The sequence below is a fragment of the Ranitomeya imitator genome, chromosome 8 (genome assembly GCF_032444005.1).
Source record: "Ranitomeya imitator isolate aRanImi1 chromosome 8, aRanImi1.pri, whole genome shotgun sequence".
In the NCBI taxonomy this organism is placed as follows: domain Eukaryota; kingdom Metazoa; phylum Chordata; class Amphibia; order Anura; family Dendrobatidae; genus Ranitomeya; species Ranitomeya imitator.
In genome coordinates this window covers 51,375,019-51,396,402 of record NC_091289.1, presented here as the reverse complement: position 1 = coordinate 51,396,402, position 21,384 = coordinate 51,375,019, and the positions used below count along the sequence as shown (strand labels likewise).

At 44.7% G+C, this 21,384-nt stretch overlaps 1 protein-coding gene across 1 annotated transcript in view; it reads left to right on the top strand.

Annotated features, from left to right (window-relative positions):
- Positions 1-21,384, top strand: part of CACNA1I (calcium voltage-gated channel subunit alpha1 I) — a 459,676-nt gene that overhangs the window by 216,659 nt on the left and 221,633 nt on the right. The window contains exons 12-13 of the mRNA XM_069737599.1: positions 406-496; positions 657-850. Of these exons, the coding sequence (XP_069593700.1) occupies positions 406-496; positions 657-850 (285 nt within the window). The remainder of the gene's footprint in view (positions 1-405; positions 497-656; positions 851-21,384) is intronic.

Below are 21,384 nucleotides of genomic sequence, written 5' to 3'. Positions count from 1 at the left end.
AAGATTTCCAAGGTTGCCTTTTAGATATTTTGTATTTCATAATGGTGCATGTTTTTCTTTTTCATTTTTGCTACTTATGTATATTTACGTCAGTTTATTGACCATTTTCAGGAATATCTGTGGTGCCACAGCTTAGAAATCACCCTAACATTTTGGTGAGATTCATAAAAGCCTAAGTAACCCCAATGTTCAATGTAAGGTGAAGGTGAATCTTCAGTGCAACTCTTGTGCGGGTTCAGAATTATGATCCTCTGTTTGGATGTCTGCAAAACACAATTAATGGTACAGAACAGGCAGTAAATTGCTCAGTGACCTTCATACAGTTTCACTATATTGTTCATCAATAAATCAAAATGAAACGTAAATGAATATAATGAATGCTTATTACAGTTTTCTTACTCACAGGGTGATGCCAATAGGTCATATTCTGATGAAGAAAGGAGCTCTTCAAACATGGATGACTGTGACAAGTATCGTGAAATCCAGACTGGGTCAGGTAAGAGTAAAAATATCCATTATGTTAACTACTCAAAGTGTCCTAATAATAAGCAAGGCTCCGATCCTGTTTGCTATGTGTGACATCAGGACAAATCAGATATGTAGCCCATGTAATTGTTAGTAGATGAACATACCAGCTCTATTAATTGTACGTTTAGATCCAAAGCTTTGTACTGTTCCAATGACTCCAAATGGACACCTAGAAAACAACCCTCTAACAAGCCAGCAGATCTCAGGAGTGATGAACACGTCCAGGAATTCATTACAGAGGGATCAAATGCATATAGCCATGGACGGCAGGAAAAGCAGCGTCATGTCACTAGGACGAACGACCTACGACCAGAGATCTCAGGTAGGTGGTCATCTCAGTGAATTTCTACTGATATCTATGCAAATTGTCTCTTCAGAGAGGAAGAGGACTAGAACTCTAATGTCACCTATTGGAAGTAGCAATCCTAACAGTCAATGTCGACCCGTTAACGAGCCTTGTCACATGACGTAGGATAAAAGCCAAACCAGAATCTCAATTTGCAGACACTGTGTTTCGGGGTACTGCCCCTCGTCAGTGCAAAGTGGAGATTTGGTTTGGCTGATTGAGAGGCGTCTGACCGGGATCCAAGAAGCATTGTTTCTCCTTGTGGAGAGTGACATGTTAAGCATGTCGAGATGAGAAGACTTAAAGCCACAATGCTCCTGTTTCCCAGAGGAGCATTGCGGCTTTAAGTCTCCTCACCTCGAAATGCTTAACATGTCACTCTCCACAAGGAGAAACGATACTTCTTGGATACTGATATCCATAATAGTTTCCATGATCACAAAGTGGAAAAATTGTCAGTCTTTCGTAATACTTAAGGGGAACCTGTCTTGTTGAAAATGGAATCTGATCTGCAGGTGGGATGATATAGAGCATAAGGAGCAGGTCAGATTGATATATATATATATATATATATATATATATACAGTGGGGCAAAAAAGTATTTAGTCAGTCAGCAATAGTGCAAGTTCCACCACTTAAAAAGACGAGAGGCGTCTGTAATTTACATCATAGGTAGACCTCAACTATGGGAGACAAACTGAGAAAAAAAATCCAGAAAATCACATTGTCTGTTTTTTTTATAATTTTTTTTGCATATTATGGTGGAAAATAAGTATTTGGTCAGAACCAAACAATCAAGATTTCTGGCTCTCACAGACCTGTAACTTCTTCTTTAAGAGTCTCCTCTTTCCTCCACTCATTACCTGTAGTAATGGCACCTGTTTAAACTTGTTATCAATATAAAAAGACACCTGTGCACACCCTCAAACAGTCTGACTCCAAACTCCACTATGGTGAAGACCAAAGAGCTGTCAAAGGACACCAGAAACAAAATTGTAGCCCTGCACCAGGCTGGGAAGACTGAATCTGCAATAGCCAACCAGCTTGGAGTGAAGAAATCAACAGTGGGATCAATAATTAGAAAATGGAAGACATACAAGACCACTGATAATCTCCCTCGATCTGGGGCTCCACGCAAAATCCCACCCCGTGGGGTCAGAATGATCACAAGAACGGTGAGCAAAAATCCCAGAACCACGCGGGGGGATCTAGTGAATGAACTGTAGAGAGCTGGGACCAATGTAACAAGGCCTACCATAAGTAACACACTACGCCACCATGGACTCAGATCCTGCAGTGCCAGACGTGTCCCACTGCTTAAGCCAGTACATGTCCGGGCCTGTCTGAAGTTTGCTAGAGAGCATTTGGATGATCCAGAGGAGTTTTGGGAGAATGTCCTATGGTCTGATGAAACCAAACTGGAACTGTTTGGTAGAAACACAACTTGTCGTGTTTGGAGGAAAAAGAATACTGAGTTGCATCCATCAAACACCATACCTACTGTAAAGCATGGTGGTGGAAACATCATGCTTTGGGGCTGTTTCTCTGCAAAGGGGCCAGGACGACTGATCCGGGTACATGAAAGAATGAATGGGGTCATGTATCGTGAGATTTTGAGTGCAAACCTCCTTCCATCAGCAAGGGCATTAAAGATGAAACGTGGCTGGGTCTTTCAACATGACAATGATCCAAAGCACACCGCCAGGGCAATGAAGGAGTGGCTTCGTAAGAAGCATTTCAAGGTCCTGGAGTGGCCTAGCCAGTCTCCAGATCTTAACCCTATAGAAAACCTTTGGAGGGAGTTGAAAGTCCGTGTTGCCAAGCGAAAAGCCAAAAACATCACTGCTCTAGAGGAGATCTGCATGGAGGAATGGACCAACATACCAACAACAGTGTGTGGCAACCTTGTGAAGACTTACAGAAAACGTTTGACCTCTGTCATTGCCAACAAAGGATATATTACAAAGTATTGAGATGAAATTTTGTTTCTGACCAAATACTTATTTTCCACCATAATATGCAAATAAAATTATAAAAAAACAGACAATGTGATTTTCTGGATTTTTTTTTCTCAGTTTGTCTCCCATAGTTGAGGTCTACCTATGATGTAAATTACAGACGCCTCTCATCTTTTTAAGTGGTGGAACTTGCACTATTGCTGACTGACTAAATACTTTTTTGCCCCACTGTATACTGTATATATATATATATATATATATATATATATATATATATATATATATATACAGTACAGACCAAAAGTTTGGACACCTTCTCATTTAAAGTTTTTTCTGTATTTTCATGACTATGAAAATTGTACATTTCAAAAACCTGACCGTCACATCCAAACATAGACTAAGTGTGAACAGGTGCTGAACCTAAAGTTGCCAACTTGTATATACAGGTCCTTCTCAAAAAATTAGCATATAGTGTTAAATTTCATTATTTACCATAATGTAATGATTACAATTAAACTTTCATATATTATAGATTCATTATCCACCAACTGAAATTTGTCAGGTCTTTTATTGTTTTAATACTGATGATTTTGGCATACAACTCCTGATAACCCAAAAAACCTGTCTCAATAAATTAGCATATTTCACCCATCCAATCAAATAAAAGTGTTTTTTAATAACAAACAAAAAAACCAACAAATAATAATGTTCAGTTATGCACTCAATACTTGGTCGGGAATCCTTTGGCAGAAATGACTGCTTCAATGCGGCGTGGCATGGAGGCAATCAGCCTGTGACACTGCTGAGATGTTATGGAGGCCCAGGATGCTTCAATAGCGGCCTTAAGCTCATCCAGAGTGTTGGGTCTTGCGTCTCTCAACTTTCTCTTCACAATATCCCACAGATTCTCTATGGGGTTCAGGTCAGGAGAGTTGGCAGGCCAATTGAGCACAGTAATACCATGGTCAGTAAACCATTTACCAGTGGTTTTGGCACTGTGAGCAGGTGCCAGGTCGTGCTGAAAAATGAAATCTTCATCTCCATAAAGCATTTCAGCCGATGGAAGCATGAAGTGCTCCAAAATCTCCTGATAGCTAGCTGCATTGACCCTGCCCTTGATGAAACACAGTGGACCAACACCAGCAGCTGACATGGCACCCCACACCATCACTGACTGTGGGTACTTGACACTGGACTTCAGGCATTTTGGCATTTCCTTCTCCCCAGTCTTCCTCCAGACTCTGGCACCTTGATTTCCGAATGACATGCAAAATTTGCTTTCATCAGAAAAAAGTACTTGGGACCACTTAGCAACAGTCCAGTGCTGCTTCTCTGTAGCCCAGGTCAGGCGCCTCTGCCGCTGTTTATGGTTCAAAAGTGGCTTTACCTGGGGAATGCGGCACCTGTAGCCCATTTCCTGCACACGCCTGTGCACGGTGGCTCTGGATGTTTCCACACCAGACTCAGTCCACTGCTTCCTCAGGTTCCCCAAGGTCTGGAATCGGTCCTTCTCCACAATCTTCCTCAGGGTCCGGTCTCCTCTTCTCGTTGTACAGCGTTTTCTGCCACATTGTTTCCTTCCAACAGACTTACCATTGAGGTGCCTTGATACAGCACTCTGGGAACAGCCTATTTGTTGAGAAATTTCTTTCTGGGTCTTACCCTCTTGCTTGAGGGTGTCAATGATGGCCTTCTTGACATCTGTCAGGTCGCTAGTCTTACCCATGATGGGAGTTTTGAGTAATGAACCAGGCAGGGAGTTTATAAAAGCCTCAGGTATCTTTTGCATGTGTTTAGAGTTAATTAGTTGATTCAGAAGATTAGGGTAATAGGTCGTTTAGAGAACGTTTTCTTGATATGCTAATTTATTGAGACAGGTTTTTTGGGTTATCAGGAGTTGTATGCCAAAATCATCAGTATTAAAACAATAAAAGACCTGACAAATTTCAGTTGGTGGATAATGAATCTATAATATATGAAAGTTTAATTGCAATCATTACATTATGGTAAATAATGAAATTTAACACTATATGCTAATTTTTTGAGAAGGACCTGTAGTTAAGTAAATAAGGCAGCACACAGAGAGAGAGAATTTTAGTCTAAGAAGAGGTTTCACATGAACCCATTCAGATGGAGACGTTTATTCTCAGCGAGGAAAGGCAAGTTTAGGACCTGGTATAAGAGAGATGCCGTAAAGTGGCTACCAGATACACATAAAATTGGCCATTTTTATGCGCTAAAAGCTCTCATTTTTCATATTTCTAGTGCAGTAATGCAGTTCAATTTTCATGTTTCATGTTTCCATGTTTTAGCGCTGCAGTGTGCTGCCTTATTTACTTAACTATGAAAATTGTACATTCACACTGAAGGCATCAAAACTATGAATTAACACATGTGGAATTATATACTTAACAAAAAAGTGAAGTGTGAAACAGCTGAAATTATGTCTTATATTCTAGGTTCTTCAAAGTAGTCACCTTTTGCTTTGATGACTGCTTTGCACACTCTTGGCATTGTCTTGATGAGCTTCAAAAGGTAGTCCCCGGGAATGGTCTTCCAACAATCTTGAAGGAGTTCCCAGAGATGCTTTGCACTTGTTGGCCCTTTTGCCTTCACTCTGTGGTCCAGCTCACCCCAAACGATCTCGATTGGGTTCAGGTCTAGTGACTGTGGAGGCCAGGTCATCTGGCGTAGCACCCCATCACTCTCCTTCTTGGTCATATAGCCCTTACACAGCCTGAAGGTGTGTTTGGGGTCATTGTCCTGTTGAAATATAAATGATGGTCCAACTAAATGCAAAGCGGATGGAATAGCATGCCGCTGCAAGATGCTGTGGTAGCCATGCTGGTTCAGTATGCCATCAATTTTGAATAAATCCCCAACAGTGTCACCAGCAAAGCACCCCCACACCATCACACCTCCTCCTCCTCCATGCTTCACGGTGGGACCTAGGCATGTAGAGTCCTTCCGTTCACCTTTTCATCATCGCACAAAGCCACGATGGTTGGAACCAAAGATCTCAAATTTGGACTCATGAGACCAAAGCACAGATTTCCACTTTTCTAATGTCCATTCCTTGTGTTCTTTAACAAACAAGTCTCTTCTGCTTGTTGCCTGTCCTTAGCAGTGGATTCCTAGCAGCTATTTTACCATGAATTCCTGCTGCACAAAGTCTCCTCTTAACAGTTGTTGTAGAGATGTGTCTGCTGCTAGAACTCTGTGTGGCATTAACCTGGTCTCTAATCTGAGCTGCTGTTAACCTGCGATTTCTGAGGCTGGTGACTCGGGTAAACTTATCCTCAGAAGCAGAGGTGACTCTTAGTCTTCCTTTCTTGGGGCGGTCCTCATGTGAGCCAGTTTCTTGTTAGTGCTTGATGGTTTTTACCACTGCACTTGGGGACACTTTCAAAGTTTTCCCAATTTTTCGGACTGACTGACCTTCATTTCTTAAAGTAATGATGGCCACTCCTTTTTCTTTCCTTTGCTGCTTTTTCCTTGCCATAATACAAATTCTAACAGTCTATTCAGTAGGACTATCAGCTGTGTATCCACCAGACTTCTGCACAACACAACTGATGGTCCAAACCCCATTTATAAGGCAAGAAATCCCACTTATTAAACCTGACAGGGCACACCTGTGAAGTGAAAACCATTCCCGGTGATTACCTCTTGAAGCTCAGCAAGAGAATGCCAAGAGTGTGCAAAGCAGTCATCAAAGCAAAAGGTGGCTACTTTGAAGAACCTAGAATATAAGAAATAATTTCAGTTGTTTCACACTTTTTTGTTAAGTTAATTCATAGTTTTGATTAGGGTTGAGCGAAACGGGTCGAACATTTTCAAAAGTCGCCGTCTTTTGGCTAAGTCGGGGTTTCATGAAACCCGATCCGACCCCTGTGCGGGGTCGGCCATGCGGTACGCGACTTTCGCGCCAAAGTCGCGTTTCAATGACGCGAAAAGCGCCATTTCTCAGCCAATGAAGGTAAACGCAGAGTGTGGGCAGCGTGATGACATAGGTCCTGGTCCCCACCATCTTAGAGAAGGGCATTGCAGTGATTGGCTTGCTGTCTGCGACGTCACAGGGGCTATAAAGAGGCGTTCCCGCCGACCGCCATCTTACTGCTGCTGATCTGAGCTTAGGGAGAGGTTGCTGCCGCTTTGTCAGAAGCAGGGATAGCGTTAGGCAGGGTCCATTAACCACAAAACCGCTTGTGCTGCAGCGATTTGCACTGTCCAACACCACCCTCGGTGTGCAGGGACAGTGGAAGTTTTTTTTTTTTTTTTTTTCCCCTCAGCGCTGTAGCTCATTGGGCTGCCCTAGAAGGCTCCCTGATAGCTGCATTGCTGTGTGTACGCCGCTGTGCAAACCAACTGCTTTTTTCAAAGCACAAATCCTCTTGTTCCTTCCTTTCTGCACAGCTATCTTTTTTGTTTGTCCACACTTTTTATTTCATTTGTGCATCAGTCCACTCCTTATTGCTGCCTGCCATACCTGGCTGAGATTACTGCAGGCAGGGAGATAGTAGCTGCCTGCCATACCTGGCTGAGATTACTGCAGGCAGGGAGATAGTAATTGTAGGACATTCCCTGTTTTTTTTTTTTTTTTTTTTTTGGTGGGAGATTAAGATTGGCAATTTGGCATTTCTGCTAGAGTGCCATCCCTGTGTGTGCCATCTCTCTCACATAGTGGGCCATAGAAAGCCTTTTCATTTTTCTGTATTTTTTTTTGTGGGGTGTATAAATTCTCCCTGATAAAAATACAGTGGGAGATTAATATTGGCCTTTGGGCTTGTGTGCCAGTCCTGAGTGTGCCATCTCTCTCACAAATAGTGGGCCATAGAAAGCCTATTTTATTTTTTTGGGGGTTTTATAAATTCTCCCTGAAAAAAAGGGAGATTAATATTGGCCTCTGGGCTTGTGTGCCAGTCCTGAGCGTGCCATCTGTGCCAGCCCTAGGCGTGCCATCTCTCTCACAAATAGTGGGCCATAGAAAGCCTATTTATTTTTTTTTTTGGTTTTATAAATTCTCCCTGAAAAAAAGGGAGATTAATATTGGCCTCTGGGCTTGTGTGCCAGTCCTGAGCGTGCCATCTGTGCCAGCCCTGAGCGTGCCATCTCTCTCACAAATAGTGGGCCATAGAAAGCCTATTTAATTTTTTTTTTTGTTTTATAAATTTTCCCTGAAAAAAGGGAGATTAATATTGGCCTCTGGGCTTGTGTGCCAGTTGTGAGCGTGCCATCTGTGCCAGTCCTGAGCGTGCCATCTCTCTCACAAATAGTGGGCCATAGAAAGCCTATTTAAATATTTTTTTGGTTTTATAAATTCTCCCAGAAAAAAAGGGAGATTAATATTGGCCTCTGGGCTTGTGTGCCAGTCCTGAGCGTGCCATCTGTGCCAGCCCTGAGCGTGCCATCTCTCTCACAAATAGTGGGCCATAGAAAGCCTATTTAATTTTTTTTTTTGTTTTATCAATTTTCCCTGAAAAAAGGGAGATTAATATTGGCCTCTGGGCTTGTGTGCCAGTTGTGAGCGTGCCATCTGTGCCAGTCCTGAGCGTGCCATCTCTCTCACAAATAGTGGGCCATAGAAAGCCTATTTAAATATTTTTTTGGTTTTATAAATTCTCCCAGAAAAAAAGGGAGATTAATATTGGCCTCTGGGCTTCTGTGCCAGTCCTGAGCGTGCCATCTGTGCCAGTCCTGAGCGTCCCATCTCTCTCACAAATAGTGGGCCATAGAAAGCCTATTTTATTTTTTTTTTGGGTTTTAGAAATTCTCCCTGAAAAAAGGGAGATTAATATTGGCCTCTGGGCTTGTGTGCCAGTTGTGAGCGTGCCATCTGTGCCAGTCCTGAGCGTGCCATCTCTCTCACAAATAGTGGGCCATAGAAAGCCTATTTAAATATTTTTTTGGTTTTATAAATTCTCCCAGAAAAAAAGGGAGATTAATATTGGCCTCTGGGCTTCTGTGCCAGTCCTGAGCGTGCCATCTGTGCCAGTCCTGAGCGTCCCATCTCTCTCACAAATAGTGGGCCATAGAAAGCCTATTTTATTTTTTTTTTGGGTTTTAGAAATTCTCCCTGGAAAAAAAAAGGGAGATTAATATTGCCCTTTGGGCTTGTGTGCCAGTACTAAGCGTTCCATCTCTCTCTCTCTCTCAGTCAGTGGGCCATAGAACGCCTATTTTTGGTTTTATTTGTTTTCTAAATTCTCCCTGAAAAAATCATTTTATTTTATTTGGTTTCTAAATTCTTCCTGATAAAATCATATTTTTTTTATTATTTTTATTTCTAAAGTCTCCCTGAAAAAAAAAAAAAAAAAACAACCAAAAAAACAGTGGGAGATTAATATTGGCCTTTCTGCTTGTGTGCCAGTCTTGACTCCTGGGTGTGCCATCTCTCTCTCTCTCTCTCTCTCTCTCTCTCTCCAATTGTGGTCCATAGAAAGCCTATATTTTTTTTCCTTGATTTGGGTTCTAAAATCTACCAGAGAAAATAACTACATCAATCATTGGTAGAAAAATATTGGCCTCTGGGTTTGTGTGCCACTCCTGACTCCTGTGTGCGTCATCTCTCAGTCAGTGGGCCATAGAACGCCTATTTTTGGTTTTATTTGTTTTATAAATTCTCCCTGAAAAAATCATTTTATTTTATTTGGTTTCTAAATTCTTCCTGATAAAATCATATTTTTTTTATTATTTTTTTTTCTAAAGTCTCCCTGAAAAAAAAAAAAAAAAAAAAAAAAAAAAAAACAGTGGGAGATTAATATTGGCCTTTCTGCTTGTGTGCCAGTCTTGACTCCTGGGTGTGCCATCTCTCTCTCTCTCTCTCTCTCTCTCTCTCTCTCTCCAATTGTGGTCCATAGAAAGCCTATATTTTTTTTCCTTGATTTGGGTTCTAAAATCTACCAGAGAAAATAACTACATCAATCATTGGTAGAAAAATATTGGCCTCTGGGTTTGTGTGCCACTCCTGACTCCTGTGTGCGTCATCTCTCAGTCAGTGGGCCATAGAACGCCTATTTTTGTTTTTATTTGTTTTATAAATTCTCCCTGAAAAAATCATTTTATTTTATTTGGTTTCTAAATTCTTCCTGATAAAATCATATTTTTTTTATTATTTTTTTTTCTAAAGTCTCCCTGAAAAAAAAAAAAAAAAAAAAAAAACAGTGGGAGATTATTATTGGCCTTTCTGCTTGTGTGCCAGTCTTGACTCCTGGGTGTGCCATCTCTCTCTCTCTCTCTCTCCAATTGTGGTCCATAGAAAGCCTACATTTTTTTTCCTTGATTTGGGTTCCAAAATCTACCAGAGAAAATAACTCCATCAATCATTGGTAGAAAAATATTGGCCTCTGGGCTTGTGTGCCACTCCTGATTCCTGTGTGCGTCATCTCTCACTCAGTGGCCCATAGAAAGCATATAGTTTGTTACATTTGTTTTCTAAATTCTCCCTGCAAAAATCTATTTTTTTTTTTTTGGGGGGTTTCTAAAGTGTTCCTGAAAAAAATAAAAATAAAAAAAAAATAATAGTGTGACATTAATATTAACATTTGTGCTTCAGTGACAGTCCTGCGTGTGGGGCATCTCTCTAATTTGCAGCCACCAAAAAAAGAGTGTGTAACATTGGGCCTGATTTTCGCTGTGGTCTCACCAACCTGTAAAGGGGTAGCTAAATCATACTGAAGTTATAGCTCACCGTGTAAGTTGTGTGACTGCAACAAATAACGTTAGTTTGGTTACGTTTTTAAAACAATGAGGAAGTCTAGTGGAAGAGGTCGTGGCCGGGGGCGTTCATTGTCAGCTGGTAATGAGGGTAGTGGTAGTGGTGGAGCATCAGGTGGTCGTGGGGGAAAAAATATTGCACCTAAGTCTGGAGCTGTGGAGCCAGGTTCGTCGTCCGGCTACACAAGGCCTCGAACGCTCCCTTTTCTGGGATTAGGAAAACCGCTTTTAAAGCCGGAGCAGCAAGAGCAAGTTTTGGCTTATCTTGCTGACTCAGCCTCTAGCTCTTTTGCCTCATCTCGTGAAACTGGTAAAAGTAAAAGCAGCGCGTCGTTAGTGGATGTTCACGGTCAGGGACAAGTCACTTCCTTGTCCTCTTCAGCAAAAACAACAACAGAGAAGAATGCAGCAGGCGACACAACGGGTTACTCCATGGAGCTCTTTACACATACCGTCCCTGGCTTAGAAAGTGAAGCAGTTAACAGTCCATGCCCATTACAAATTGAATCTGACATGGAGTGCACTGACGCACAGCCACAGCCAGACTACTATGCTGGTCCTTTGACTCAGACCACAACATTGCCCTCGCAGGGTGCTGATCAAGAATCAGACCCTGATGAGACTATGTTGCCCCATCACGAACGCTATACCACCGAACGACACGGTGACACAGACGAAGTTGCGCAGGAGGTACAAGAAGAGTTATTAGATGACCCAGTTCTTGACCCCGATTGGCAGCCATTGGGGGAACAGGGTGCAGGCGGCAGCAGTTCTGAAGCAGAGGAGGAGGAGGGGCCGCAGCAGGCATCAACATCGCCACAGGTTCCATCTGCCGGGCCCGTATCTTGCCCAAAACGCGTGGCAAAGCCAAAACCTGGTGGAGGACAGCGTGGCCATCCGGTTAAAGCTCAGTCTGCAATGCCTGAAAAGGTATCCGATGCTAGAAAGAGTGCAGTCTGGCATTTTTTTAAACAACATCCAATTGATCAGCGCAAAGTCATCTGTCAAAAATGTTCTACTTCCTTAAGCAGAGGTCAGAATCTGAAAAGTCTCAATACTAGTTGCATGCATAGACATTTAACCACCATGCATTTGAAAGCTTGGACTAACTACCAAACGTCCCTTAAGGTTGTTGCACCCTCGGCCAATGAAGCTAGTCATCAACGCAACATCCCTTCCGGCAGTGTAGGACCACCATTTAGCGCACCACCTGCTGTATCTGTGCAGGTATCTTTGCCAGGCCAAAGCAGTCAGGGTCAGGGAATCACCAGTTTCGTAGTAGGAAACACTGCATCTAGGGCACCGGCGGCAACAATACCATCTCCCACCGTCTCTCAGTCTGCCATGTCCACCGGCACCCCCGCTAGTTCCACGATCTCCAGCTCTCCAGTCCAGCTCACCCTACATGAGACTATGGTTAGAAAAAGGAAATACTTAGCCTCGCATCCGCGTACACAGGGTTTGAACGCCCACATAGCTAGACTAATCTCGTTAGAGATGATGCCCTACCGGTTAGTTGAAAGCGAAGCTTTCAAAGACCTGATGGACTACGTTGTACCACGCTACGAGCTACCCAGTCGACACTTTTTTTCCAGAAAAGCCATCCCAGCCCTCCACCAGCATGTTAAAGAGCGCATCGTCCATGCACTCAGGCAATCTGTGAGCACAAAGGTGCACCTGACAACAGATGCATGGACCAGTAGGCATGGCCAGGGACGTTACGTGTCCATCACGGCACACTGGGTAAATGTGGTGGATTCAGGGTCCACAGGGGACAGCAAGTTTGGGACAGTTCTGCCTAGCCCACGGTCTAGTAAACAGTTGTCTGTAGCCGTTCGCACCCCCTCCTCCTCCTCCTCCTCGTCCTCCTGCAGAAGCAAGAGCTCGTCCACAGACCGCAGTCGCACAAACACTCCATCCGCACCTGCCACTGTTGCACACCAGGTCTCCCATTATGGGGCAGCTACTGGCATACGTCAGCAGGCTGTATTGGCTATGAAGTGTTTGGGCGACAATAGACACACCGCGGAAGTTCTGTCCGAGTTCTTGCAGCAAGAAACGCAGTCGTGGCTGGGCACTGTAGATCTTGAGGCAGGCAAGGTAGTGAGTGATAACGGAAGGAATTTCATGGCTGCCATCTCCCTTTCCCAACTGAAACACATTCCTTGCCTGGCTCACACCTTAAACCTGGTGGTGCAGTGCTTCCTGAAAAGTTATCCGGGGTTATCCGACCTGCTCCTCAAAGTGCGTGGACTTTGCGCACATATCCGCCGTTCGCCTGTACACTCCAGCCGTATGCAGACCTATCAGCGTTCTTTGAACCTTCCCCAGCATCGCCTAATCATAGACGTTGCAACAAGGTGGAACTCAACACTGCACATGCTTCAGAGACTGTGCGAACAGAGGCGGGCTGTTATGTTTTTGTGGGAGGATACACATACACGGGCAGGCAGTAGGATGGCAGACATGGAGTTGTCAGGTGTGCAGTGGTCGAAGATTCAAGACATGTGTCAAGTCCTTCAGTGTTTTGAGGAATGCACACGGCTGGTTAGTGCAGACAACGCCATAATAAGCATGAGCATCCCCCTAATGCGTCTGCTGATGCAAAGTTTGACGCACATAAAGGATCAGGCGTCTGCACCAGAGGAAGAGGAAAGCCTTGATGACAGTCAGCGATTGTCTGGTCAGGGCAGTGTACATGACGAGGTACCGGGCGAAGAGGAGGTGGAGGATGAGGAGGATGATGGGGATGAGTATATTTTTAATGAGGAAGCTTTCCCGGGGGCACGGGAAATTGGTGGCGTGGCAAGGCCGGGTTCTGGTTTTTTGAGGGACACAAGTGACGTAGATTTGCCTGCAACTGCCCCTCAACCAAGCACAACCGCAGATTTGACAACGGGAACTTTGGCCCACATGGCGGATTATGCCTTGCGTATCCTCAAAAGGGACACACGCATTACAAAAATGATGAACGATGACGATTACTGGTTGGCCTGCCTCCTTGATCCTCGCTATAAAGGCAAATTGCAAAATATTATGCCACATGAGAACTTGGAACTAATATTAGCAACAAAACAATCAACTCTTGTTGACCGTTTGCTTCTGGCATTCCCTGCACACAGCGCCCGTGATCGTTCTCACACGAGCTCCAGGGGCCAGCAGACCAGAGGTGTTAGAGGGGCAGAAATCAGAAGTGGCGTTGGACAGAGGGGTTTTCTGACCAGGTTGTGGAGTGATTTTTCTATGACCGCAGACAGGACAGGTACTGCAGCATCAATTCAAAGTGACAGGAGACAACATTTGTCCAGTATGGTTACAAACTATTTTTCATCCCTTATCGACGTTCTCCCTCAACCGTCATTCCCATTTGATTACTGGGCATCCAAATTAGACACCTGGCCAGAATTGGCAGAATATGCATTGCAGGAGCTTGCTTGCCCGGCAGCTAGTGTCCTATCAGAAAGAGTATTCAGTGCTGCAGGTTCAATACTAACAGAAAAAAGGACTCGTCTGGCTACCCAAAATGTAGATGATCTAACCTTCATTAAAATGAACCACAACTGGATTTCAAAATCTTTTGCCCCACCCTGCCCGGCTGACACCTAGCTTTCCTATGAAAAGGTCTTGCCTGTGGACTATTCTGAATGACTTTTCCAATCTCGTAATTTTCTTCACCTGATTGTCCAGCATACGACATGTTTCCACCTCACGAAATGGCCAAACTCCCCACACGGGGCCGTGCTATCGCCACTTTGCGCTTGGACCCTTGAGAGTGCTGTTTGTCTGAAGAGGTGGGTGTGGCCGCTTTTGGTCGACGGCACTGCCACTGGGTCCCTCATAGTACAATAAAGTGTCTCTGGCGGTGGTGGTGCGCACCCAACGTCAGACACACCGTTGTAATATGAGGGGCCCTGTGCCTGTACCGCCGGCCACAAGACAGTTCCCCCCCCCAGCTCAAACAGTGCTCTACCACTAGCAAAATTATCTCTCACAGCTTCACCAATGTGTAGTCTAGCCGCTGACATCCTTCAATGCCTGGCACTGACAATACCATTGTTTTGACATTTTTGTTATGTTAGGCCTTCGAAGCCTGTCTGCGGTCCCTTCTTTCTACAACTACTACACTGACCAGGCCACTGCTGGCCGTGTTACCCTGGAACCAATTTAAAAGTGCCTACAGTCAGCCCAATTTTGTTATGTTAGGCCTTCGAAGACTGTCTGCCGTCACTCCTTCCACTAGACTTCCACTGACCATACACTGCTGCCCATGTACCCCTGGAACCAATTTAAAGTGCCTACAGCCAGCCCAATTTTGTTATGTTAGGCCTTCGAAGCCTGTCTGCGGTCACTCCTTCCACTAGACTTCCACTGACCAGACCACTGCTGCCCGTGTACCCCTGGAACCAATTTAAAAGTGCCTACAGCCAGCCCAAGTTTGTTATGTTAGGCCTTGGAAGCCTGTCTGCGGTCACTCCTTCCACTAGACTTCCACTGACCAGACCACTGCTGCCCGTGTACCCCTGGAACCAATTTAAAAGTGCCTACAGCCAGCCCAAGTTTGTTATGTTAGGCCTTCTAAGCCTGTCTGCGGTCCATTCTTTCAACTACTACTACACTGACCAGGTCACTGCTGCCCGTGTACCCCTGGAACCAATTTAAAATTGCCTACAGCCAGCCCAATTTTTTTATTTTAGGCCTTCGATGCCTGTCTGCGGTCCATTCTTTCAACTACTACTACACTGACCAGGTCACTGCTGTCCGTGTACCCCTGGAACCAATTTAAAATTGCCTACAGCCATGTGTTATTATTTTAGGCCTTCGATGCCTGTCTGCGGTCACTCCTTCCACTAGGCCTCCACTGACCACACCACTGCTGTCCGTGTACCCCTGGAACCAATTTAAAATTGCCTACAGCCAGCCCAATTTTTTTATTTTAGGCCTTCGATGCCTGTCTGCGGTCCATTCTTTCAACTACTACTACACTGACCAGGTCACTGCTGCCCGTGTACCCCTGGAACCAATTTAAAATTGCCTACAGCCATGTGTTATTATTTTAGGCCTTCGATGCCTGTCTGCGGTCACTCCTTCCACTAGGCCTCCACTGACCACACCACTGCTGTCCGTGTACCCCTGGAACCAATTTAAAATTGCCTACAGCCATGTGTTATTATTTTAGGCATTCGATGCCTGTCTGCGGTCCATTTTTTCAACTACTACTACACTGACCAGGTCACTGCTGCCCGTGTACCCCTGGAACCAATTTAAAATTGCCTACAGCCATGTGTTATTATTTTAGGCCTTCGATGCCTGTCTGCGGTCACTCCTTCCACTAGGCCTCCACTGACCACACCACTGCTGTCCGTGTACCCCTGGAACCAATTTAAAATTGCCTACAGCCAGCCCAATTTTTTTATTTTAGGCCTTCGATGCCTGTCTGCGGTCCATTCTTTCAACTACTACTACACTGACCAGGTCACTGCTGTCCGTGTACCCCTGGAACCAATTTAAAATTGCCTACAGCCATGTGTTATTATTTTAGGCATTCGATGCCTGTCTGCGGTCCATTTTTTCAACTACTACTACACTGACCAGGTCACTGCTGCCCGTGTACCCCTGGAACCAATTTAAAATTGCCTACAGCCATGTGTTATTATTTTAGGCCTTCGATGCCTGTCTGCGGTCACTCCTTCCACTAGGCCTCCACTGACCACACCACTGCTGTCCGTGTACCCCTGGAACCAATTTAAAATTGCCTACAGCCATGTGTTATTATTTTAGGCATTCGATGCCTGTCTGCGGTCCATTTTTTCAACTACTACTACACTGACCAGGTCACTGCTGCCCGTGTACCCCTGGAACCAATTTAAAATTGCCTACAGCCATGTGTTATTATTTTAGGCCTTCGATGCCTGTCTGCGGTCACTCCTTCCACTAGGCCTCCACTGACCACACCACTGCTGTCCGTGTACCCCTGGAACCAATTTAAAATTGCCTACAGCCAGCCCAATTTTTTTATTTTAGGCCTTCGATGCCTGTCTGCGGTCCATTCTTTCAACTACTACTACACTGACCAGGTCACTGCTGTCCGTGTACCCCTGGAACCAATTTAAAATTGCCTACAGCCATGTGTTATTATTTTAGGCATTCGATGCCTGTCTGCGGTCCATTTTTTCAACTACTACTACACTGACCAGGTCACTGCTGCCCGTGTACCCCTGGAACCAATTTAAAATTGCCTACAGCCATGTGTTATTATTTTAGGCCTTCGATGCCTGTCTGCGGTCACTCCTTCCACTAGGCCTCCACTGACCACACCACTGCTGTCCGTGTACCCCTGGAACCAATTTAAAATTGCCTACAGCCAGCCCAATTTTTTTATTTTAGGCCTTCGATGCCTGTCTGCGGTCCATTCTTTCAACTACTACTACACTGACCAGGTCACTGCTGCCCGTGTACCCCTGGAACCAATTTAAAATTGCCTACAGCCATGTGTTATTATTTTAGGCATTCGATGCCTGTCTGCGGTCCATTTTTTCAACTACTACTACACTGACCAGGTCACTGCTGCCCGTGTACCCCGGGAACCAATTTAAAATTGCCTACAGCCATGTGTTATTATTTTAGGCCTTCGATGCCTGTCTGCGGTCCATTCTTTCAACTACTACTACACTGACCAGGTCACTGCTGCCCGTGTACCCCTGGAACCAATTTAAAATTGCCTACAGCCATGTGTTATTATTTTAGGCCTTCGATGCCTGTCTGCGGTCACTCCTTCCACTAGGCCTCCACTGACCACACCACTGCTGTCCGTGTACCCCTGGAACCAATTTAAAATTGCCTACAGCCAGCCCAATTTTTTTATTTTAGGCCTTCGATGCCTGTCTGCGGTCCATTCTTTCAACTACTACTACACTGACCAGGTCACTGCTGCCCGTGTACCCCTGGAACCAATTTAAAATTGCCTACAGCCATGTGTTATTATTTTAGGCATTCGATGCCTGTCTGCGGTCCATTTTTTCAACTACTACTACACTGACCAGGTCACTGCTGCCCGTGTACCCCTGGAACCAATTTAAAATTGCCTACAGCCATGTGTTATTATTTTAGGCCTTCGATGCCTGTCTGCGGTCACTCCTTCCACTAGGCCTCCACTGACCACACCACTGCTGCCCGTGTACCCCTGGAACCAATTTAAAATTGCCTACAGCCAGCCCAATTTTTTTATTTTAGGCCTTCGATGCCTGTCTGCGGTCCATTCTTTCAACTACTACTACACTGACCAGGTCACTGCTGCCCGTGTACCCCTGGAACCAATTTAAAATTGCCTACAGCCATGTGTTATTATTTTAGGCCTTCGATGCCTGTCTGCGGTCACTCCTTCCACTAGGCCTCCACTGACCACACCACTGCTGTCCGTGTACCCCTGGAACCAATTTAAAATTGCCTACAGCCATGTGTTATTATTTTAGGCCTTCGATGCCTGTCTGCGGTCCATTCTTTCAACTACTACTACACTGACCAGGGCACTGCTGGCCGTGTACCCCTGGAACCAACATCAGAAAATATAAAAATAAGTATTTTGCTTATAAAAAAGAAAATACTGGTGAGATATCAAATGCAGACATTTTAACATTAAAAACAAACACACAACTAAAATCTGGTACAGTACTAAAAATGGCCACCAGCTACAATTACTTTCTCCTGCAAGTAGTTAACTGAAAGTTTTTTTAAATTGAAAACACACATATGGCATCCACCGAGTGTTGTCCTGTCGCGTCTTCTTTATATTATTGCCGAGAAGATGCAAAATAATGAAAATAATAAAATCATTAATTACCAAAATAATAGAGAAAGTCAACACCACATTGCAAATAAACATTCATTCCAAATAAAGAAGCAGGGCGCGTCCGAGGGTGAGTATATACCTAATAAGAATATAATCACCCTCGGACGCGCAATGCTTATTTCCAACAGCCTTCCTTCCTAAGAATCAGCCCTTCCGTCGTGTAGAGAGACGTTGTGTTACACTCCAAGGTGTTCCCCAGGTTGCCTTTCCTGAGCTTCGATCTTCCGGCTCTCGTTTAGTAGTTCTTGGAAACTACTCTGCATTAGGCCTTCAAATTGGGTATGGGGTGTAGAGAGATGGTGTGTTCCACTCCAAGGTGTTCCCCAGGTTGCCTTTCCTGAGCTTCGATCTTCCGGCTCTCGTTTAGTAGTTGTTGGAAACTACGCTGCATTAGGCCTTCAAATTGGGTATGGGGTGTAGCGAGAGGGTGTGTTACACTCCAAGGTGTTCCCCAGGTTGCCTTTCCTGAGCTTCGATCTTCCGGCTCTCGTTTAGTAGTTCTTGGAAACTACACTGCATTAGACCTTCAAATTGGGTATGGGGTGTAGAGAGAGGGTGTGTTACACTCTAAGGTGTTCCCCAGGTTTCCTTGCCATTGCTTCGGTCTTCCGACTCTCGTTTAGTAGTTGTAGAAAAGTACACTGCATTAGGCCATACAAAATGGGTATGGGGTGGAGAGAGATGGTGTGTTACACTCCAAGGTGTTCCCCAGGTTGCCTTTCCTGAGCTTCTATCTTCAGGCTCTCATTAAATTGTGGTTAAATGGAACAACTGCATTTGGCGTACTAGTTGGTTTGGGGCCTACTATCGGTGTCTGCCACTCCTTGCTGTTCTCCTCCACTGAACAAAGCTGTGCCGCCTGTTTACTACGGTTGCCAATTTTGAACTGCATTTCGACTACTTACTGATTTGGCCCTACTCTCTGTGTCAGCCTCTCATTCCAGTTGTCCTCCACTGCAATGCCCCCTGGTTATTCCTGTGTTACCAATTTTGAACTGCATTTAGCCCACTTTCTTCTTTGGGCCTATATCTGTGTTTCCACTTCATCGTGCCCATTGCCCAGCCAGTGATAGATGAGTCTGCTGGTACATTGACCCATAACGCAACATTCCCCGTGCACGCTACACAACAACATTGTGACCCTGCTGAAAGTCAGGTTGCTCTTCCCGCATACCATACCACCTTACACGGGGACAAAGAGGAAGGTGCAGATGAAAGTGCAGGTTCCTTCATCAGGTGGGGGGAGGAATACTAGTTGGCGACGTCACTGGCACAGGGCCTCTCATAGTACGCAAAAGTGTTGCTGCCGGTGGGAGGCGCCCCCGCCGTGCAAACACACCGCTGTACTTTGAGGGGCCCTGTGCCAGTGCCAATGCCAACGAGTGGGCCCCCCCTGCTTGCTCAGGTTCACAGCACTTGCAAAGTTGAAATACTTACCTCTCCCTGCTCCACTGCCGTGACGTGGTCCAGATTTCCTGGGCCCACTAATTACTTGAACCAGCCCTACCCCCCACAACTTTAGCCAAATGACCCCCAATTTCAAATGCCTTCCAATTATTATAAGGTAAATTACGCTTGACAAGCTTCATTAAGAAGAATGGATGGTTTTGACATTAAAATGGCCACTCTAGGTGTTTTCCTGGCCCCCACTCACTGCCGACTATGCTGCCCCATTGACTTGCATTGGGTTTCGTGTTTCGGTCGATCCCGACTTTACGTCATAATCGGCCGATTTCACTCGACCCGACTTTGGACATAGTCGGGTTTCGCAAAACCCGGCTCGACTCTAAAAAGGTCAAGGTCGCTCAACTCTAGTTTTGATGCCTTCAGTGTGAATGTACAATTTTAATAGTCATGAAAATACAGAAAAATCTTTAAATGAGAAGGTGTGTCCAAACTTTGACCTGTACAGTATTTTGAGGGAAAAGTTTCAGCAAAACTGGTATTTTATTCATTAAAATCCCTGATGTTTGTGTCCCTATGAGTCCAGTGGGCATGCCTATCAGTGATTGACAGTGTTCCCTGTATTGTCCCTGCAGTGATAGCTGTCAGTCACTAGTAGCACCGCCCACTGGACTAATTTACCTACAAACATCAGGGATTCTAATGAAAAAAATGAAATTATTCAGAATATTTTCCAATAAATCTATATATCATTCTACTCCGCTTCTCGTTGTTTTGTCCACAGATCGTACTACATGTGCAACGTGACAAATTCTCTTTAAGAATAAAGAGTTTTTTTTCATAATGAGGTTTTCTCTTGTATTTATATGGCTGGTCACTGTTGATAAGGAAACTTGTTTTTGCTACTTGTCATGTCTCTGGGTCTTTGCTCTTTTTTAGTGAGTTTAAAGCTAACCCTCCAAACTTTCTTCCAAAACTTGAAAAATTGAAGAAAAAGTAGCAAATTATTTACAACTAGATGTTAGCCCGATTCTAACGCATCGGGTATTCTAGAATATGCATATCCACGTAGTATATTGCCCAGCCAGGTAGTATATTGCCCAGTCACTTAGTATATTGCCCAGCCACATAGTATATTGCCCAGTCACGTATGTCACAGGTTAAAAAATAAAAAATAAACATATACTCACCTTCCGTGGGAGCCCTTGTAGTCATGTTGCCTGTGTGCAGTGCCCTCGGCAGCTTCCGGTCCCAGGGTTGGTAGCGCAGGACCTGTGATGACGTCGCGGTCACATGACCGTGACGTCATGGCAGGTCCTTGTTGCATACTATCCTTGCCACCGGAACCTGCCGCTTGCATGGAGCGGTTACCGGAGCGTCGCGAGGAGCGGGAAAGGCAGCGGAAGGTGAGTATATCATGTTTTTTTTTTCATTATTTTTAACATTAGATCTTTTTACTATTGAGGCTGCATAGGCAGCCTCAATAGTAAAAAAGTTGGTCACACAGGGTTAATAGCAGCGTTAATGGAGTGCGTTACACCACGGTCCATTAGCGCTGCCATTAACCCTGTGTGAGCACTGACTGG